Source organism: Marasmius oreades, chromosome 1, assembly GCF_018924745.1.
Source record: "Marasmius oreades isolate 03SP1 chromosome 1, whole genome shotgun sequence".
NCBI classification, from domain to species: domain Eukaryota; kingdom Fungi; phylum Basidiomycota; class Agaricomycetes; order Agaricales; family Marasmiaceae; genus Marasmius; species Marasmius oreades.
In genome coordinates this window covers 2660518-2679881 of record NC_057323.1, presented here as the reverse complement: position 1 = coordinate 2679881, position 19364 = coordinate 2660518, and the positions used below count along the sequence as shown (strand labels likewise).

Sequence of the window (19364 nt, the reverse complement as noted above, 5' to 3'; positions counted from 1 at the left end):
ACCAGCCAGTTCCGTAAGCGAGAACATAGAAAAGGCGACGGCTTGTAATTGTTGCCCATAGCTCCTCCTACCTTCGCTCTCACCCATCTAAAATCCTGCTCGAGATGGGATTCACCACCACTTCTGTAACGACCTTTCCCTCCCATCTCCCGCGGCTTCGTCGTATTCCCGATGTTCCGGAAGACATTGACTACGTTATGGACCATCTCAATGATCCTAACTTGGACTTGAAAAAGCCCCTGCTGTCTACAGAGTCTTTGGAGCTCGAGAGCAAGAAAGCTGGTCAGCTTCAATACGCCCCTTCGGACCTCGATACAGAGTCCAACATTGACACTGTGTCGTACACCAGGGCCGAATCCCGCAACTCGGCGGCTGTAGATTTTGACGAGTGGGTTGCATTGCATTTCCTCTAAAGCTATCTCGATACTTAACGTTTCTCCCACAGCGAATCCCCTTACCCTGAAGTTCGCGCTGCTGTTCCTAGCATCGATGACCCCACTATGCCTGTAAATACCTTTAGAATGTGGTTCCTGGGCATTGTATTCTCGATCTTGGTCGCCGGCCTGAACACACTTTTCAATTTCAGATGTGCGTCCTTGTTAAAGTCAATGCCTTCATTGCTTCACTACTGATCCACTTCTCGTAGACCCCTCCGTCTATATCTCGAGTGTCGTTGTGCAGCTGATTACTCTACCCCTCGGAAAACTGTTTGAGCACGTGCTGCCTACCATCCAGTTCAACACATTTGGTTATCGTTGGTCGCTCAACCCCGGGCCCTTTAACATCAAGGAACATGCCTGTATTACCGTGATGTCGAGCATCGTTGGCAATGGAGCCGCTGGTTCTGACGTCTTTTTCGGTCAACAAATGTTTTACGGTCAACAAATGACCTTCGCCTACCAGATCACCCTCGCTCTCGGTATACAAATTGCCGGTTATTCGATGGCTGGCTTCCTGCGGCAATTCGTTGTTTGGCCTTCAAGTATGATCTGGCCTGGTGCCTTGGTCACTTCTGCGCTGTTCAACACTCTACACAAGAACTACAGCAAGCGGGAGCGGGGACACATGACACGGGAGCGATTCTTCCTTATCGTTGTGATATGCAGCTTTGCGTATCACTGGCTGCCTAGCTACCTCTTTACTGCGCTTAGCATGTTCAACTGGGTGTGTTGGATCGCACCCGAGAATGTTGTTGTTAATGCCCTTTTTGGCACGGCTACCGGCCTTGGTATGGGCATCTTCACGTTCGATTGGGCCATGATAAGTTATTTTGCAAGCCCCCTTGTGTCACCCGTACGTCTCTTCAATCTCTTCTTCTTACTTGCTGACTTAGCCTTGTGTAGTGGTGGTCTCAATTGAACGTCATAGTTTCCGCATTCTTCTGGTTTTGGGTCATCGTCCCAATCGTCTATTGTAAGTGGTATCCAGCCTCCCAGAGCTTTTTACTCTGACCGAATAATGTCAGTTACGAATAGTTTTAATACGGGATTCCTCCCAATCTCGGCTCCCATATCCTTTGATAGATTTGGACTTCCTTACAATGTGACCGCTGTCATCACTGACGGTAAACTCGATCTTGAAAAGTACCGAGGGTACTCTTCAATGTTCCTCCCGGCCACTCTCATCTTCGCATACGCCTTGGCCTTCGGTTCTATTACAGCAGTCCTCGTTCATACAGTCTGTGCGTATTTGATTCCGTCGTTGGTGCACGGACGCTAACTCTACTGCAGTGTGGTTCCGAAAGGACATCGGTCGCCGCCTCCGTAGCTCTCTGAAGGACGAGCGCGATGTGCACTCCCGTCTCATGCAGGCTTACCCTGAAGCCCCGTTGTGGTGGTACGGAGCCCTCGGAGCAGTCTCCTTGGTGTTTCTGCTTATCGGCATTCACCTCTTCCCCACCGAGCTCCCCGTTTGGGCATGTTTCATTGCGCTTGCGATCGCCGCCATCCTCGCGTTACCCATGTCCATCCTGCAAGCCTTAACCAACCAAAGGATCAGCAATATGCAGGTACTGTACGAACTCATCGCTGGTTATATGTTCCCCAACCGGCCTATCGCCAACGGTATCTTCAAGGTTATTGCTTATACTGGAACTAATCAAGGAGTCGCTTTCGCCGGTGATCTGAAACTCGGCCATTACATGAAGGTACCTCCTCGTATGATGTTCATGATCCAGGTCGTCGCGACGACTATCAGTTGCTTCGTTGTGATCGGCGTGCAAAACTGGGCCTTGGTGAATATTGAGGATATCTGCACACCGCATCAGAAGAATGGCTTTACCTGCCCAGCGCAGAACCTGTTTGGTACTGCCACCGTCATATGGGGTGCTGTTGGACCTCAACGTATGTTCAGTCCTGGCCAGCCGTACAATTTCACACTCTGGTTCCTTCTGATTGGAGCTGTTCTTCCTATTCCTTTCTACTTCCTCGCCCGTCGCTACCCTCTCTCAATTTGGAGATACGTGAACATTCCCCTTATGTTTATCGGAGTTGGTGCATTTCCTCCCGCTACCGGAATTAACTACGCCTCGTGGGCATTGGTTGGATTCATCTTTAACTTCGTCATCCGCCGCCGCCACTTCAAATGGTGGATGCGCTACAACTTCATTCTTTCAGCTGGCTTAGATGCCGGTCTTGCACTTTGCCTCATCGTCATCTTCTTCTGCATCAGTCTACCCACAAATAAGCAGGTCGTTTGGATTGGGAATACCATCATGCAAAATACTGCCGACTTCATGGGACTACCGTTCAAAATGCCTCCCGAAACAGGTTTTGGTCCTTCATCTTGGTAGTAGAGCGTTATCATTTGTCTACTTCTTTTGGATTTCCGGTAGACCCAGCCTGTTTACTTATCCTTATCATTACTGTATCATATACCACCAAGGATATCATGACACTAGTTGTCTTTTACGCTCATTCACTATCATCTCTGTCTTCGACATTCACCATTTTCCCATTCATGATTGTCTTCTGTAATTACGTACACGAAATGACTGCTGCAATGGTCACGAGTTTATTGTTAAGAACACGACAACTGTGCTCGTCATGAGTTTCTTCGATGCCCAGACGGTCAAGGAAGGAGAGTAAATTTCAGAGGCACGGGGGGAAACAAATGAATCACGCAGGTAAGCCCCAAATTCTAACCTCCCGCCCGGTAACACCCAAAATCTCCTTCCCACTATTTCCGAAGGCGAGAGTGGTCACCTCCCCACCCTCCTCAAACCTAGCCAACTCTTCCCAAGTTTTGTTCATGTAGACACGTGCTCCCTTACTCCCAGCAACACTTAAATACTGAGCGCTAAGGTCATACATGACAGTATTGATTTTGAAGTTGTCTCCGAGGTCGATAGATTGAGAAACCTTCTGTTTACGCAAATCCCAGATGTTGACTGAGGACGAGGAGTTCGGCGAAAGGAGGTGGTAACCGTTCTCAGAAAACGAGAGAGAGTTGACCGTGAATGGTGTACCGTCTGCAGGAGTTAACGATGCAGCAATTCCTCCAACGCGAATGTCAAAAATCTGTATCGTTGAGTTCGGTGTTCCTAATGCAATAAGGGCGCCGTCAGGATGAATAGACAAAGCGGTAAAAGGATCTTCTGCCGGTGCCGATCGGAAAACGTTGTCAAATGTGGACAAATCGTGCAAAGAGCATGTCTTATCCGTGGAAGATAGTGCAAACAAAGTGTTGGTCGGGTGAACTGCCAGACCAGTCAACTCCCCTTTGTGAATACGAATAGTTGACTTCGGAATGTATTCCTGTGATGCTTCGTCGTGCGACCATACTTTGGCAATTTTATCTGCGCTGGCGGAAAGCAGTAGAGTCGGTTCTCCCTCCTTGTCCCGGATGGCGACATGGGTAACCTTCTTTGTGTGTCCCTTCAACTGGGCAAGTACCTTGTCTGTACTGCGGTCATATAATTGAACGATTTTGTCGTTGCCCCCAGTCAAAAACTGGCTGGGGTTGGCGCTGGAAATGGCAAGGGTGGTAATACCAGGAGGTGAAGCGGAATGGAGAGAGGGTACAGTCTGCTTAGGTGACAAAGACTTGACTTCGTCGGCAGTTGCATATCCTGCGGGTGGCTTTCTCTTTTTGCGAGCGGCAGAGAGTGTCTGCTGTGTTTCATTGATCTGAGCTATCACCTCCTTGGGAAGACCCTCGGTAGGTGCTTCTTCGGCCATCTCCACGTCTTCAGCACCGCTAGACGTAATTCCCATGGAGGTCTGAACGCTGGCAAGGGCTCTAATGATACAGTAAGTGACCATGCAAAAAGAGTATGCGTAGCCGAAACTCACTCTCGAGCGGCATCCCTTTCTTTAATCAAGCGCGCTACAACACGACTAGCAGCATCTTGAGCATACAACGCATAACTCAATTCTTGCCTTGTCGCATTGTATTGCTGCTTCAACGCAAAAGTTTCCAGAACAAGGGCATCCCATTCATTTTGTAGTGTGTGAAGCAGAGCTGGAATTGAAGTTTGGTTCGGCGGCCTGGGAGCAGCGTTTTCGGGGGCTTTTAAGAACCAAGATTGAGAATAGACGCGTCGGACTATGAATAATTCACTACGCACAGGCTTTTATGGCAATGAGGTCGGATTCCTCCAGTTTGTCGCCAGATACGGGATCAGTGCCATTGGCCTCTATGTGTTTCACAATCAGACGTCGTTCGTAAACCTTTCCAGATTTGGTGGATACTACTGGCTCCTGTGGAGGAAGGCCAGATATTGCGCAGAAGAACATGGCAGAAGTGGACAGGTGTTGGGTTTGAATTTGTGTGTTTACCTTTGATTGTCTCGGCCTTTCATTTATACCAAGCGGCAGCCATGTCTTCAGAAAAGCAGCAACGGCTGGTCCTTTCTATCATAAACTTTCTCAACCAATCTATCGCGGATGGAACTGTGAAGGCGGATGACAGGGAAAGCTTGGAGGTCGCAGGTCCGTCGCTGTGATACCTTTCTGACCACTACTCGAACATAAACCTGTCGCGTAGTGCAATGCATAGGTGAAGCTTTTGGTGTAGATCCCTCTGATTCGAAACAGGTCGAGAAGCTCAGCGTGAAACCTGCCACCTTACAAAGCATATTCGATGTTTACTTGAAGACTAGAGATAAAGTGGGATCTGCTTCTAATACCTCGACACAGCAGAAAGGTCCCTCTGGTGAAGATAAAGTAAAAGCCGAGGAACTCAAGCAGAGAGGAAATGCCTTGATGTCGAGTAAGAAGTTTGATGAAGCCATCGATTCCTACACTCAAGCAATCGCCCTCGATCCCTCGAATCCCATCTACTATTCGAATCGAGCTGCCGCGTACTCTTCCAAGGGAGATCATCTATCTGCAATCGGAGATGCAGAACTGGCTTTGGCTAACGATCCTAAATTTGTGAAGGCATATCATCGATTAGGGTTGGTATTGTATTTTTTAGCTTGTCATCCCGGTTTCGCATATTAACGAAGCCATATTACAGCCATGCCCAGTACTGTCTTTCAGACTTCAAAGCTGCAGCTGATGCTTTCGAACGCGGTCTGAAGTTCGATCCCAACAATGCAGGCCTTAAGTCCGGTTTGCAAAACGCAAAAGCTCGAATCACACAAGATGACGACGACGACGGTCCGCCACCCTTAATACCCGACGATGGCTCTACCCCAGCGGCTACTTCGAGCAGATCTGGTGGAAATAGAGGTGCAAGTAGTACACCTGACCTTTCCACCATGGCTGATACGCTCAGAGGCATGGGAGGTGGTGGGGGTGGTATGCCTGACATGGCTAGCCTTCTCAATAATCCTCAGATGATGCAGATGGCACAACAAATGATGGCGAATGGAGGCCTGGCTGGCTTAATGCAAAATCCTGCCGTGGCAGAAATGGTAAGCTGCAGAGGTAAATACATTCTGTGCCCAGGCTGACTTGATGAATGAACAAATTAGATGAACCGTTTCCAGTCGGGTGACATGCCTTCCATGGAGGAACTCATGGGCAACCCGGCATTGCGAAACCTGTAAGTCAAAGCATATCTCTTTGTCATTTTTCTTACTATTTCTTCCCTTCCGTAAACTCAGCGCGGGCCAGTTCGCAGGTAGACAGTGAACATCTCATGTGATATCGAACATATACTTCTCGAAGTCAAACCCTTCTGTCGTGGCACTGACAGCACAGTACAGAGGAACAGCAGATGAATTATCAATTAGTCGTAATGTTATATCATACATAAATGTGAACTGCTACAGATTAGATAACTGAGAACCCGAAGAACTTAGTCGGAAACTGCGACGTGGCTCGCGGCGTCTTTCTTACGCATCTTCCTTATTCTACTCGGGAGATCCCGTGCGAGAGAAGGAGGCATGACAACCAGCTGCATCGGAAGTTTCCTGGGATGTCCCTTCGGTAGTCTGCTTGTCAGCACCTAGTTGGAATTGATTCTGGGAAATGTTCTACATACATGCTTCTTGTGGTATCTTAGCCCACTGGCATTCTTGTATGTCTTGAAGCAGTTGGATTGGTCACAAGTGAAACGCTTGTTCTGATCGTCTCCGTCTTGCTCCACCAAAGAGTCTGATTGCTGTGATTCATCGTTGCCGATGGAGGAGAAAGTAGACGACAAAGCTTGCTGGAAATGAGCGGTCGAGCTGAAAATATAACCGTCGGTACAAACTCTGACGTTCGAAGCAACAAAAATATCCTTTACACTTGTAGGTGATATTGTATGCCGTTTAAGCTCTGAAGAACGCGTTGAATGTATGCTGGAAAATTCCCGACAGCCTAAACTCACCTTCCAAGATTTACCGCACCCTTCTAGAGCACAGCGAAACGGCCGTTCATCGCCGAAGTCGTCTAGATGTACGGCTCTGCTGTGTTCCCATAGTTCCTTCGAGGTCGCAAAGCAAGAGGTACCGACAGCCGCCGTGGCAGGCCAACAGTCACGATGACCGCAAGCATAAGGTCGCAATGTCCGACTAGAGGAACACATCGATCAGCTATGACAGGAGAAGTGAAAGGCTAAGAAGAATAGCAAACTTTGAACACAAGGGCATGATTGTCGAGAGACGTTGGGGAGTAGAGGTTTCGATAGTTTTCTTGTTGGGCATTGACATCCGTACTCGAGTCTCTCTGCCCGTGGTAGTATTTGAGAAAAGGAGAGACTCAGAAAGTAACGAATCCGGGCAAGCTAGAAGGTCGTCGGCTACTGCGTCAGAGGTGGATGGGGAGAGTTGCGAGACATGCTCGTATGGGCTGCAGGATGCTGAAATTTCACCTACGTTGGTTTCGGGTGATGTTTCAGTGAAGGGACTACCAGCGTGACGATCATAGAATAAAGAAATATCCACAGGTTGTGCGGGTAACGGCGATTTCGCAGCTTCGATCGGAGTCAAGTAAGCTGACTCGAATCCGGAATCTAAAGCAGGTATGGTGGTGTCGATAGGTATGGACCCTTCCGAATAAACAGGATCCAAAGATTGGCTAGCATAGATGAGTTGGGGCGTAGTTGGAAAGCCGTCCAAAAAAATCGGTTCATCGATATGGTCAGGTCCAGTTGGTGAAAGGGTTGGAGATGGCCGCACGGACGGCGTGTTACAGGACGAAGGATGCATACAATTGGGGTGAAGGAAGGTGACTGGGGTTTGTGAGGAATCTTCAAGCGCCGCACTAAGAGAGGATGAAGAAAATTGGAAGGGAGCCACTTCAGGGAAGAGAGGGAGAGGAGGGGCTTCCGGAACTGGGTCCAGATAACTGAAGGGATTACCTTCCAGAAATAATGGGTACGCTTCTCGTGGATAATATGGGGGTTCGAAGGGCAGTGTTTGGCCTACGACATTACATTGAGGCATCGTTTCCTGAGACTGTGGTGTTGATGTTGTTTCTGCGCCTTTCCGTTTCCGTTCGAGTAGCTTGTACCTAGAGCACTATCAGACTTTGATTTAGCCACATTCCATGAGCAATCGTTTACCGATTGCGGCAATCCAATCCACTACGACGCAGGCGTTGACCGATTTCCTTCCAACTACGATGTCCTATTTCATTCAGAGCTCGAAGGAGTAGCCCATCTTCCTCTGATGTCCATTCACTCTTCTTCAGACTCGGATCTAAGGCCTCGTTGTACCGCTTTGAGCAAGCGTCATCTGTTCGTCCCGGTATCTGGCGTGCAATAAGAGACCACTTTTGCCCATGCACACTGAGAAGTTCGAGCAAGCGACTATCCTCTTCCGCAGTCCATGATGTCTTCTTTACAGAGGGACAAAGAGAGTGAAGCCATCTCTGAAAACGATCATCGATAACGTTTTTGGTCATAGGCTGAAAAAATGGGATGCTTACCTTGCGACAGGCTTTGTTATCGCGGTCTGGGATTTGTTGAGCCACAAGTTTCCAATTGTCGTGGGCGCCATGGATCCTGACGGCATTCCTGAGGAGCTCATCTTCTGCCTTTGTCCAAGGTCGACTGGCTTTTTTCTCTACCATCCCTCTGGCATGACAATGGTGAGCTCGTCTAATGTTCCAAATAGTGCTCGGACCGTCACAGCACTTCTCAATGACATTGTGGCAGTGCTTCCTGATCAGGTGCGACCGTGTGACTGTGTGAGTTCAAAGTTGTTTGTCTCTTATCGTCGCTCACAAACGATGTCTCTAGTTCATGGTTATTCTTCTGGTGAAGATGAAGACATTCACTCCAAGGACGTCTTCGGGTTATCCTCTATCTCCGCTGCCAAGAAGATCCGCTTAGAAGCTGAGGGTTTAACGACTGAGGCAGCTCCTCATGTATTGGCAGAAGTGAGTAGGAAACCTCTCCTCGTCTCTCAAAAGCCCTCTGATTTTCTCAATCAGGACCCGTTAAATCAAACTTCACTAGTCACTCGACCGACAGACACGCAAATGAACGTGAATATCCCGTACCAGGACATGATGCTTCCTCTGCAAGGTCCAGAAAATCCTTTTGGGGACAGAAAACGGTTCTTAAATCAAAATGCACTCGCTGGCCATGTTGAAGAGCAATCTATGACTGAACACGCTTTTCGTTCTCAACATCTTACGCATTCCATTCTTGGATATTCCGCCAATCCCTCAGTGGATCCAAACGCGCCAGCTGTTGTGGGTTCACTGGATAATGCCCAATTTAATGGTTTCGCAACAATTGACACGATACGGGCCACGAAATCTCAGCGAAAGGAGCTCAAGCGCAAAAGAAAACAACGGGGAAGTCTTGAAGCTGTCGAGGGAGACGGAGCGTATGTTGGCCCATGGGCCTCTTGGGAAGGAGACGAGCCAGAAAATCACTTTTTGACTGGTGTTGAGGCTAATGATGGGGATGAAGAAGATGAGGAAGAAGAAAAGGCACCCAGAAAATCGAAACCACCCAATGTGAACCCCGGCACCCATGGTCAGGAAACTTCGACGTTCCACGGCAAACATATGACAGATTATCAAGGGCGGACATACATGTCGCCGCCCGCGGCGGAGGCTCCCCATCTCTTGCAAGAAGCAGGATCCCAGGACTGCTTCATTCCCAAGGTTTGCGTTCATACATGGACCGGTCACACAAAGGGCGTTTCAGTGATTCGCTTGTTTCCTGAGAGCGGTCATCTCATGCTGAGTGGCTCGATGGATACTAAAATCAAGGTATATCTTGACGAGTTTCGAAGCGAGCGTTGTCTAATTATTGTATTTTCTAGCTTTGGGATGTGTATACCCATGGGAACTGTCTGCGCACTTTCCATGGACATGTGAAAGCGGTGAAAGATGTAACGTTCTCGAACGACGGAAGGCAGTTCCTATCCTGTGCCTATGACCGTTCAATCAAGTTATGGGACACAGAAACGGGACAGTGTCTGAAGCGATTCGGCAATGGCAAGATACCATATGTTGTACGCTTCCATCCTGACCAGGACAAGCAACACATATTCCTTGCAGGAATGTCGGATAAAAAGATTATTCAGGTATGTTCCCATCATTGGACATCTTAACATTACTTTATCTCATTTTGGTCACTCACTCAGTACGATATGAACTCTGGGGATATAACGCAAGAATATGACCAACACTTGGGGCCTGTAAATACCATAACTTTTGTGGACGAAAATCGGCGGTTCGTAACGACTTCGGATGATAAAACGATCAGAGCTTGGGATTTCGATATCCCTGTCGTCATCAAGTACATCGCAGAGCCACATATGCATTCCATGCCCGCAGTCACTCTACATCCTTCTAGTGGGTATTTTCCTGACCATTAGTACTAACCCGGGGCTAATCTTGAATTGACCTGGAGAGCGTTATTTCGCTGCCCAATCGCTGGACAACCAGATTCTTGTGTACAGCACGGATAATTTCCGTCAAAATCGAAAGAAACGCTTTGCAGGGCACTCCGTAGCAGGTTATGCTTGCCAGGTTGGATTTTCGCCCGACGGAAAATGGTTAAGTAGTGGCGATGGTGAAGGAAATATTGTTTTCTGGGATTGGAAGACTGGCCGGATAAAGTCGAGGTTAAAGGCGCATTCAAAAGTCGTAATCGCCCATGAATGGCTTCCACACGAAACAGTAAGCAAATTAACCTTTGACGGAACGCCAGCTTCTTCACATACACCGTATTCAGTCAAAAGTAATCACAGCGTCGTGGGATGGCTTGATAAAACTTTGGGTAAATTTATTGTCTGTGATTTTCCGTCGCACGATAACTGATCGAAGCTTCTAGGATTGATTGCGGAAGTTGTATGGGCGACGGTTACCCTTTTTCGACTGACATGTCCCTTGTGTATTCTCCGGATGGCCCCTGCACGTCGCGGGTCGCTATAATCGAAATATCCTATCGCCGTTCAATCAACTGAAGTTGTGCCCTCCTTGGACCCGTGTCCTAAACACGGCTTCTCGTACAGTTCCTGAAAGTGACGTGGTGCCTAGCACTTTGATCAACCTGTGGACATAGGTTCCTTTGATGTGCTTTATTGTACCGCATTGGTCAGCTTTGGTCCCGGCCCTAAATATGGGGTGCTGAGGGACACTGTAAATGCCCTTAGAGGCTCACGAGTAATCAACGCTGCATGCTGCTTAGTGCAATGGAACGTGCTACCTAGTCGAGCGAAAGACTGGTCTAGGGAGCACGTTTTTTTACAGGCACGGTGGGATGGATCTCAGGGAGTGAAACAAAAATATCCGATGCCAAACGGCGAAGGTCGGAATTAAGGGGAGAAATTCGGTTCGGTTTGGCTAAGGTTTGGCTAGGGTTTGGCTGGGTATTTTGTTTTTCTTAAAATGCGTCCCACAAGGGCAACTTTCCCTCGCCGTCATCATATCATTCTTCCCCTCAAACTCAGTCTGCCATTGACCATGTTACTCAGCAACTATTTCGCATTGCTCTTGACGTTCTTTGTTGCGTCGTCGGTCGCCATCCCTGTGAGTACCCACCTTCTGACGCTCTCAAGTATCATCTTAATCCTGACCTTCAAGGTTGCCGAGGTTGATGTCACCGAACGACAGATCACGGGAAGCAGGGACTGGAGGAGACAGATAACGGGTAGCCGAGACTGGAGGAGGCAAATCACTGGCAGCAGAGACTGGCGCAGAGAAGGAGAACAGTAATTTCACTGTGAGCGGAATGTTGGTACATTGTCTGGCTTGTCCCGGAAACTCATTCTTTCCCTCAAATAGTATATTCATGATTCATGGACACCTTGCGCCTCTCTGAACCCAGACTGAGACCTCATTACCCGTTCTTTCAGCAACTTGCTCTCCTTTTATTTTTGCGCTTACATTATTGGGTCCCAAAAGGTACCTTTCGTTGTTTATGCAACACATTGATTTGTTGCAGGGTTCCCATTCTACCCTTCCGGAACCTTCATTATTAAGTGTTGGATTCGAACTTTCTGATAGTGTTTGATTAGTCGGAGTTGTGTATAACAACCTTACTTACTTACTAGGTATATGTGTTGAAGTGTGTAATAAACGTTTGGTTTTACAAACGTTCTGATGTGAGAGTCCTAGATGATCGATGACTCGATGATTTCCCGCAACTGAAAGTCCTCGGCGTGCGTTGAATTCAGCATCAGGTCCTTGGTTTCCATACTCAAGTACCCAATGAGTGCAATATGAATTCGACTCGAGAGTCAAGAAGTACTATGTATGTAACTTATGTACCTGTCTAGAGGCATAAGCCTCGTGCACATCCAGTGTCAATTCGTTGAGGCACGATGGCAACGCCATCGCCACCTCGTGCCAAGGCTCGCCTGGCTCTACCTTCTTGACGGTCGAGAATGGGGTCGTAATCTGCGGTTGATACTTGAAGGTAAAATCATCTTCAACTCCAACTGTAGGAGGAAGCGATTGGTTCGCAGTTAAGAAGTTAGAACACTGGCCAATAAAAACGTGAGAACGCTTAATTGAAAAGAATATGCATGTCGCCTAATATTCATATTCATATCGATATTTAAGTTTGTCACCCTACGGACTTGATTAATTCCGTGAACACGCGGACTCTGCGGTTGTACGTGGCATACATACGGCCGATGATTGAGATTCAAACTCCGACTCCATTCCGAATTAAATCCGACGCTGTTACAGCTGTTTCCATAATCGTAGGCCGCTCATAAAAAAATTTGATGATGACCAAGCAGGTCCCACGACCCCAACGCACCAGATCTACGGCGTGGCCGACTTGACTTGCTTTGTGCTTCACGTGGGTGCAAGTGTGATATTTGTGTGATATTTATGATAGCATTATGGCGTGGGATCTGCTTGGTCATCGTCAAATTTTTTTCTGAGCGGCCTACGATTATGGAAACAGCTGTAATACAGCTGCCAGCACGAGTTGGTCATAAGGGTTTTTGCCGAGACAACAACGAACAAGGATTGAGGAAAGATTACAGATTTGGAGTGAAACAGAGAAAATACAAGATTCTTTTGAGGTTTAACATGTTGATACGATCAAGTCAGATTGGGCGCTTTTGACTGACAAACCTGTGCTTCTTTAGCTTTATTTGGTGCACATTTTGGCACTTTAGTGATGCAATTACACATTCTAATCCAATTAGCATATTGGTCTACAAATTTCCTTTTTTCCTAAGGAGGATTAGTAGCCAATCTATATTTTTGTGCATCATTTCTTTTTCAGCCACTATGCCATCACCAACAATCTGCTGCACCTACTGTCAATGAGTCTTATATCACCAAGATCACTGGGATCACTAATTTTTGCCTTCAACAGCCAATACAACATTCCCCTCATCTTGATGGTCTAAGCTGGGGTCAGCATAAAGAACGACTTACAGCTATTTGCATAGAGCTTGTCACTTGCCCAGTTTTTTTTGACAATAATAAAACTTGTACCTGAACGACTTAATGAAATTCATCCCCCTCCCTTGTCCACCTCTCATTTCAAACCCACTCCTTTCAGCACTCTGGCTCCTCCAGCCATCCTGTCCATTATATGAGCTCCATCGATAAATTGTGAGGAAGAGGGCAGCTGGTGCATGCCAAAGGGAGCAGGTTCGGGGAATGGAAATGAGAGGAGGGACAGGAGGTTAGATTTTCACTAAGTCTTTCGGTACATACAAGTTTTTATTTTTGTCGATAAAGATGTAGGAGTGACAAGGTATATGCAAATAGCTGTAAGACAAATTCCCACTATTTCAGCAATATTATAGCAATTTAATGGTTTTTCTTCATGAATTAGGACTTTATCAAGAGTATTGGCAGAGTTTCAATTTAAATAACAATCATTATTAGGGCTGCTGTCGGATCGGTAATGGGCGAGGTATACCACTCAAGAGTCAACCTAATATCAGAGCTACAGGAGTAGCACCAACACCAAATCAACTCAAAAACTAGTAAACCTCTGTGTAAAGTCTATCAATAACTCTACACACCAGGAAAGATTGCAAGGGTGGACTGCTTGGCAAAGGTTACGCACAAGATCACAGTCTCAATATTGTATGAAGGTTTTATGAAATCAATGTGTAACTGCAAGTGTAAAACACCACAGCTACAGGGATTCTAGGGTTTGTAGGGGCTCTGTTTATTGTCCAGTGGACTAAGTGGGACTATGAATTTCGTCTACGGTAAGACTAATTCGAACGATTGGAGACTATTGCCCTCGACGGACACGATATCGCGCTGAAAATCGGATTTGACCCTAAAATGCATATTTTTAATCATTTTAATAACATTTGAGTTATAAAATAAGGGAATGTAGGACTAGGGTGAGCCCGAATTACTAGTCAAAGCACAAGCCTCTACGTGAGACTTTAGCAGTATGAAAAGTACGGAATTAGAAAGATGAGAGACTTCGCGAGGTTTTGAAAATGGTAGAAACCTCAAGAAGCAGCCTCTTAAAAACCTTCGTATTTTGAATAGAAGGCCTTGTCTTACTTGCGGAATGCTTGGGGCAAACATAGGGAATTTATAGAACACTTTACTTTGACTTCACGAAGTATTGTTGGACAACTCGGACTTAAAGGAATTAACGAAGGATATATCGGACAAAGGACCTACATGTGGATCTAGGATAGAAATATCTGGCTCCCATGAAGTCATAGGAAAAAGGAAAGGATTACAATGTTCCGAAAACAAAGGAAATCTAGACCTCGCAAGGTTGACATGACAGTTGTTACCAAAGACAGGAACCCAGGAAATATGTCATGAGCAGCGACTGGTTCCTTTCCTTATTTAGAGGACAACAGGACGAGGGTGACATAGGAGATATGTTTCCAAGGATATGTGGGCAGCTCGGAGACCTCGGGAAGTCTAGGCTCTGTCTCATCGTAACATGGATACAGACAGGGGATTCTTGGCTTATTATTTTATTCATGGTTTCTGGCACAATCTCTTGTATTATGCCTGATTAGGCGAGTTTCTGTTCGACTGAAAGGGATTTTATTATTATTCTCAAGTTTACTACATATCTTGGATTTTTATTATTTTATTTCGAAAAATGTATATAAGGACGGAGGGTAGCAGGAATTTTCCCTCCAGCAGCCTACGAGCGGAGACGCAGTTCACCTACTAGTGCTAGCTCAAGGATTTTACCTTTGCCCCTCACTTCGTCGAAGTTTGGTGTTCTGTGTTTTGTTTGGATTGATTTGGACCTATTGCAATTTGGATTTGATTGGATTGTTATTGGAATTGAACTTGGATTTTGAAGTCAATTTGGACTTATATTGAATTGGAATTGCATTTGGACTTGATCGGAAATTTGAACTTGAACTTGAACTTTGCGAAGTCTTGAGAAAAGCTTTGTTGAATCCTTATTGTTGAAATATTGAATTAGTGTTTTGTCTTGTCATTTGATAAGAAGGAATAGAAACTTGATTGAACCTTAAAAACCGAATATCCCTATATTCTCTCTTTCTTAGTGCCTCTTAGTGCAAACTAAAGCCTTAAGAATACCGACCTCCACCCCTTACACTTGTGTATACTCTTCTTGGTGTGGTTTTGGTTTGCACACTTCGTGCTTGAGGTGTGTTTGCTAGCCATATTTAGTGGTGTTACACAGCGTTATTAACGAAAACTAAGTCCTCGGCGGACATGAACGCTAAGACCCTCGACGGATCACAAAACAGTAATCAAGACCTCGGTGGCCTACGGACGGATAGTTCTCAAGTTTGACCTCAATGGTCTCGTATGTTCAAATCAAATCTTATCGTATCACTGCACAATGACAGGGCAAATCTCTCTCTATTGGTGTCAAGAGCAGTTACTCATGGGCAACCCACTCAGGACTTTCCTATGCATGGGTAGTACTTTTTTATCTACGGATACATGAGCTGCTTTTATACTACTTCTACGCTAGCTTTATAATCCTATCTCTACTTGTTTCATCTCTAAAAATAATGCACCGTAGCTACGAATCCATGTGGAATCTTATCGCTAGGGACTGTTACATGTGCAGAATCTTGTCTACAGAGCTTTTCCGTATTCGCATCATATGTTTTGGACCAATTCTGGACCGTTCTTCATTCTTGTTTCAGCATGTAGAATGAATCTACATAGGCGTACCATATGGTATTTCCTGCCTATGGACCTTATCCTGCATTTCGACGTTATCAAATCATATGGACTTTGTGTGTCCAAGTAGTTCCAGCATATGGATCCAGAGTTCTGAATCGCTGTAGCACATGAACAGCACAGACTCCGAGATCCGTTGTTCATTCCTGCCTGGTTCCTAGGTACTCTATCTGTGATCTGGGATCTGTATCATGTCTTTTTTGTCTTTTCCTCAGATCGGGACTCGATCTACAGTCATATCAAATTTCTCCTAGTCTGCGTGGTCCTATGTCCAATTTCTTGTCAACTAAATCCCCCGTAGAAGTAGGTACTCCTAGTATGAAGGTCTTTTGACTCCATTAAGTTCTGCTACGAACAGTTTTGTGAAGACTACAAGTCTTCTAATAGTACAATCCCTTGATATGCCAGTGCATAGCAGAATGTAGAGAGTAGAACTCGGTGAATTACCGCTTAAGTCCTCTGCTCATAGTGTTCTACAGGTTTCAGATGGTCATACAGTTTTCTGACACGATCTACGACTCTCTCTACTGGTCTAGCTGCGCCTACAGCACATTCTACTAGCGGCACTAGCTTTAACTAGCAATTCGGGCTCACTCTAGTTCTTAATACGATAAATATCGCTCCGTAGCACTGTTTAAAGTGCAAAAAGAACCATGTAGCATAGTCAACTAAGTCGCATTATCGGATTACCATCTGACATCTGACAGATTTCCACCTCAGATATGGATTGAGGATGAGCAATTTTGTTATCTGTCGGATGGTAATCCAAAGAATTCTACCCTTAAATGGACATTTTCCAAGTTATTATACACAAAAATAATATTACTGATTACGTGACATATCTCAGATACCCCAGCAGTTACAATGCTGGTTATTGGCCACTGACCATTTTTAGTTGTTGGGGAAAATCCCTCTTTCCTGCCCTCCTTAATAGTAAAAGTCCAAAATATGTATGAAACTAGTAAATAATAATGAAATCCCTTTCAGTCGAACAGAATCTCGCCTAATTGGGTATAATACAAGAGATTTATATGTTTAACTGAATATCTTTTCCTTGTATCCTGGTTGCGAGGTAGGGACTTGACTTTGCCGAAGTGCCCTAAATATCCACACCCTCCTGTTTTCCTAGGGAACGAGTCCCCTGTTTCAGGTGTATCCATTCTTCCTGTTCATGTTCTATCCTTTTTGGAGAAGGTCTAGCCTCAATTCTAGGCTTTGTCTCCAAGGTTTCTCTCTTGGAATCAAATGCCATGGTGTTAAGGGCGTGCGGAATGACTCAGAACCGAACAGAGAAATGATAAGATAAGATATAAGATATGTACTGAAGGATATACTAGAAGAGGAATGATCTAAGATGAAGAGAGGGAAGAAACGGAGTTGATCGGAGTGTGTCGGAGAGCAACGAGAAGAGTGAAGGAGATAGTGAAGAGAATGACGGAGTCTTGACAGTAGCCAAAGTTATTAGACAACGGCTCCCTGAGTCAAACTGCCTTAGACCAGGCCACTGGGAAACCAGAGTCGAGTTTAATTCTAAAGAATGTAACTACTAAGTCGTACATCTTATATAGGATAGAAATGTACAAGGTCCGAGACGGATCCAGTAGTTGGATCCACATTCGGACTGCTGACTCCCAAGCCGATAGCCTAGGCTTTAATGGGGAGTACAGAGATTAAGGTAAGTGGAGTAAGTAAGAATAGAATGAAAGTGATTGTGACCAGTCGGTCTGGATCGGTCTGACATGGATGTAACACATGGGGACTTTGCTGAAGTCCATGTTTTCTTGATTTTCCAAGAAATCCCTATTCTTTCCTTGTTCCATTCATGTGATCTGGATGTTCCTTTATCTTTGTTTGGATTTCTATATCTGAGAATTCCATATATCTGTGCAGTCCAACCAGACTTTGCTGAAGTTTCAATAAAGTCTTTAATAAAATCCCTATGTTCGCTAACGGCACTAAAAACTACCACTAGGTGCAGCAAAACACACTCCAAGCACAAAGTGCGCAAAACCAAAAGCGTAGTTGATTTGTGGAGGTCAGTATCAATGAACACTCTCAGCAAGGTTCACTGAGAACTCTAAGATAGGACTTCAAAGGTGGGGCTTTATATGGTTCAAACAAATTTCAATTCTGTGTTCACAAGTCAAAATGACAAAGGCTTTCTACGAAGTTCACTACTTCAAGGAGGTGTTCCAATCTTTCCAAGTTCAAATAGAACTATCAAATTCAATTCAAATTCAAGTCAAAATGACTCTACAAGTTCAAAGTTTCCAAGTACCAAAGTGGCAACAAATTCAAATCAAATTCAAAGTTCAAATCTAATCTTTTCCAAATACAAACACCAACTTTCGAAGAAGTGGGGCAAAGTATGAGCCAGAGTCCCCTAGTGAAAGCACTTAGGCTTCTGTCATAGGTTACTGGGGAAAATACTGCTGCTACCACCCCTCCTTATATATGCTTTTTCGAATAAATAATAATCAAAAGTCGAAGATATAGTAAAAAGTCAAAAATATAGAGAAATCCCTTTCAGAGATACCAAAGTACCCTTAATCAGGTATAGTACATGTCAATTAGATATAAAACTGTCCAGAATATAGTATTTCTTATTTCTTTTCCTCATATTTTCTTTATTCCTTTTCCAAGTCGGATATCTTTGACATTTGCATGTGGATACATCCTGACCCCTTTTTGTTTCCAAGGCAAGTCCCCATGTGCTCCTTTGTTCTCTCTTGTTCTATCCAATCTGGAATAGTCCAAAACTGTTCGATCTACATTCCAGGGATCATTTCTATGGTTCTTTCCTGGTAGAATATCCTTTCTGACCAGACATCGATGACATCCGCCCCTTTTCTTGTTTCCAGCTGTAAGTTACAGCCACCAGCATTATTTCTGCTCCTTAAGTCCGAAGTGGACTTTAGATAGTTACATCTGTCCAATTGTTACTTCCAGATGTACTTCTAAGAGTTGTTTCTGTCTTTTCAACCAATATCGAAGAAATCAATAAATTGATAGTAAAATCAAGTGTCCCCATGTTTGCTACAAGTATTTGTGAGTGAGACAAGGCCTATGCAAATGAACAAAGGTTTTTAAAAGGCTGCTTCATTGGTTCCTACAGGTTTCGGAACGTCAAAGACTCTCGTCTATAAGGTAATTCATACTTTTCATACTTCGGATAACCCGCAAATAGACCCGTGCTTTGACTAGCAGCTTGGGCTTGCTCTAATCCTCATATTATGTTCCTATTTTGATTATATTATATATAAAAATGTTAAAAATGTGTTTATTTAGGTACTAGTAGAATCTATCCGCAATAGCGGGATCTGATGAGGTGCGGTGGAAGGTTGAGGAACAGTATCTCCACTACCTGGGTAAGGAGCTGGTGGTGCAACA

At 45.2% G+C, this 19364-nt stretch overlaps 5 protein-coding genes across 7 annotated transcripts; 3 read left to right on the top strand and 2 right to left on the bottom strand.

Annotated features, from left to right (window-relative positions):
* Positions 1-104: 104 nt before the first annotated feature.
* Positions 105-2791, top strand: E1B28_000828 (uncharacterized protein; the record flags this gene model as incomplete). The annotated part of the gene is made up of 6 exons (XM_043146703.1): positions 105-388; positions 446-588; positions 647-1293; positions 1344-1413; positions 1466-1681; positions 1731-2791. 6 exons carry the CDS (start codon positions 105-107, stop codon positions 2789-2791), a joined length of 2421 nt encoding a protein of 806 aa, XP_043015408.1.
* On the bottom strand, positions 1736-5393 carry E1B28_000827 (uncharacterized protein). The gene is made up of 3 exons (XM_043146702.1): positions 4568-5393; positions 4293-4509; positions 1736-4239 (listed from the first exon to the last, which is right to left on the bottom strand). The coding sequence occupies exons 1-3, from the start codon at positions 4734-4736 to the stop codon at positions 3117-3119; spliced, it is 1509 nt and encodes a 502-aa protein (XP_043015407.1). The 5' UTR covers positions 4737-5393; the 3' UTR covers positions 1736-3116.
* E1B28_000826 (uncharacterized protein) lies at positions 4820-6080 on the top strand (the record flags this gene model as incomplete). The annotated part of the gene is made up of 5 exons (XM_043146701.1): positions 4820-4931; positions 4987-5398; positions 5461-5860; positions 5921-5991; positions 6053-6080. The coding sequence occupies 5 exons, from the start codon at positions 4820-4822 to the stop codon at positions 6078-6080; spliced, it is 1023 nt and encodes a 340-aa protein (XP_043015406.1).
* Positions 6081-6149: 69 nt separating this feature from the next.
* On the bottom strand, positions 6150-8506 carry E1B28_000825 (uncharacterized protein). 2 transcript variants are annotated; one of them, XM_043160700.1, is made up of 7 exons: positions 8304-8506; positions 7939-8246; positions 7008-7886; positions 6763-6946; positions 6679-6710; positions 6433-6619; positions 6150-6372 (listed from the first exon to the last, which is right to left on the bottom strand). In XM_043160700.1, the coding sequence occupies exons 1-7, from the start codon at positions 8445-8447 to the stop codon at positions 6247-6249; spliced, it is 1860 nt and encodes a 619-aa protein (XP_043015404.1). In that variant the 5' UTR covers positions 8448-8506; the 3' UTR covers positions 6150-6246. The 2 variants fall into 2 exon arrangements, with proteins under 2 accessions (XP_043015404.1, XP_043015405.1); XM_043160701.1 differs by having other exon boundaries at positions 7008-8246.
* Positions 8507-8572: 66 nt separating this feature from the next.
* E1B28_000824 (uncharacterized protein) lies at positions 8573-10999 on the top strand. 2 transcript variants are annotated; one of them, XM_043146699.1, is made up of 7 exons: positions 8573-8756; positions 8811-9602; positions 9656-9919; positions 9980-10190; positions 10249-10517; positions 10573-10617; positions 10672-10999. In XM_043146699.1, exons 1-7 carry the CDS (start codon positions 8607-8609, stop codon positions 10675-10677), a joined length of 1737 nt encoding a protein of 578 aa, XP_043015402.1. In that variant the 5' UTR covers positions 8573-8606; the 3' UTR covers positions 10678-10999. The 2 variants fall into 2 exon arrangements, with proteins under 2 accessions (XP_043015402.1, XP_043015403.1); XM_043146700.1 differs by having other exon boundaries at positions 10249-10617.
* The last annotated feature ends 8365 nt before the right edge of the window (positions 11000-19364 follow it).

Coding starts and splice junctions, on each gene's coding strand:
- E1B28_000827 (XM_043146702.1), bottom strand. CDS start 4,736: ATGTTCTTCTGCGCAATATCTGGCCTTCCTCCACAGGAGCCAGTAGTA. Junction 4,510..4,567: donor CCTCATTGCCATAAAAGCCT/GTGCGTAGTGAA, acceptor GGTTCTTAAAAG/CCCCCGAAAACGCTGCTCCC. Junction 4,240..4,292: donor GAAAGGGATGCCGCTCGAGA/GTGAGTTTCGGC, acceptor CTGTATCATTAG/AGCCCTTGCCAGCGTTCAGA.
- E1B28_000825 (XM_043160700.1), bottom strand. CDS start 8,447: ATGGTAGAGAAAAAAGCCAGTCGACCTTGGACAAAGGCAGAAGATGAG. Junction 8,247..8,303: donor ATAACAAAGCCTGTCGCAAG/GTAAGCATCCCA, acceptor GATCGTTTTCAG/AGATGGCTTCACTCTCTTTG. Junction 6,373..6,432: donor TAAGATACCACAAGAAGCAT/GTATGTAGAACA, acceptor AGACTACCGAAG/GGACATCCCAGGAAACTTCC.
- E1B28_000824 (XM_043146700.1), top strand. CDS start 8,607: ATGTCTCTAGTTCATGGTTATTCTTCTGGTGAAGATGAAGACATTCAC. Junction 8,757..8,810: donor CTCCTCATGTATTGGCAGAA/GTGAGTAGGAAA, acceptor TTTCTCAATCAG/GACCCGTTAAATCAAACTTC. Junction 9,920..9,979: donor CGGATAAAAAGATTATTCAG/GTATGTTCCCAT, acceptor TCACTCACTCAG/TACGATATGAACTCTGGGGA.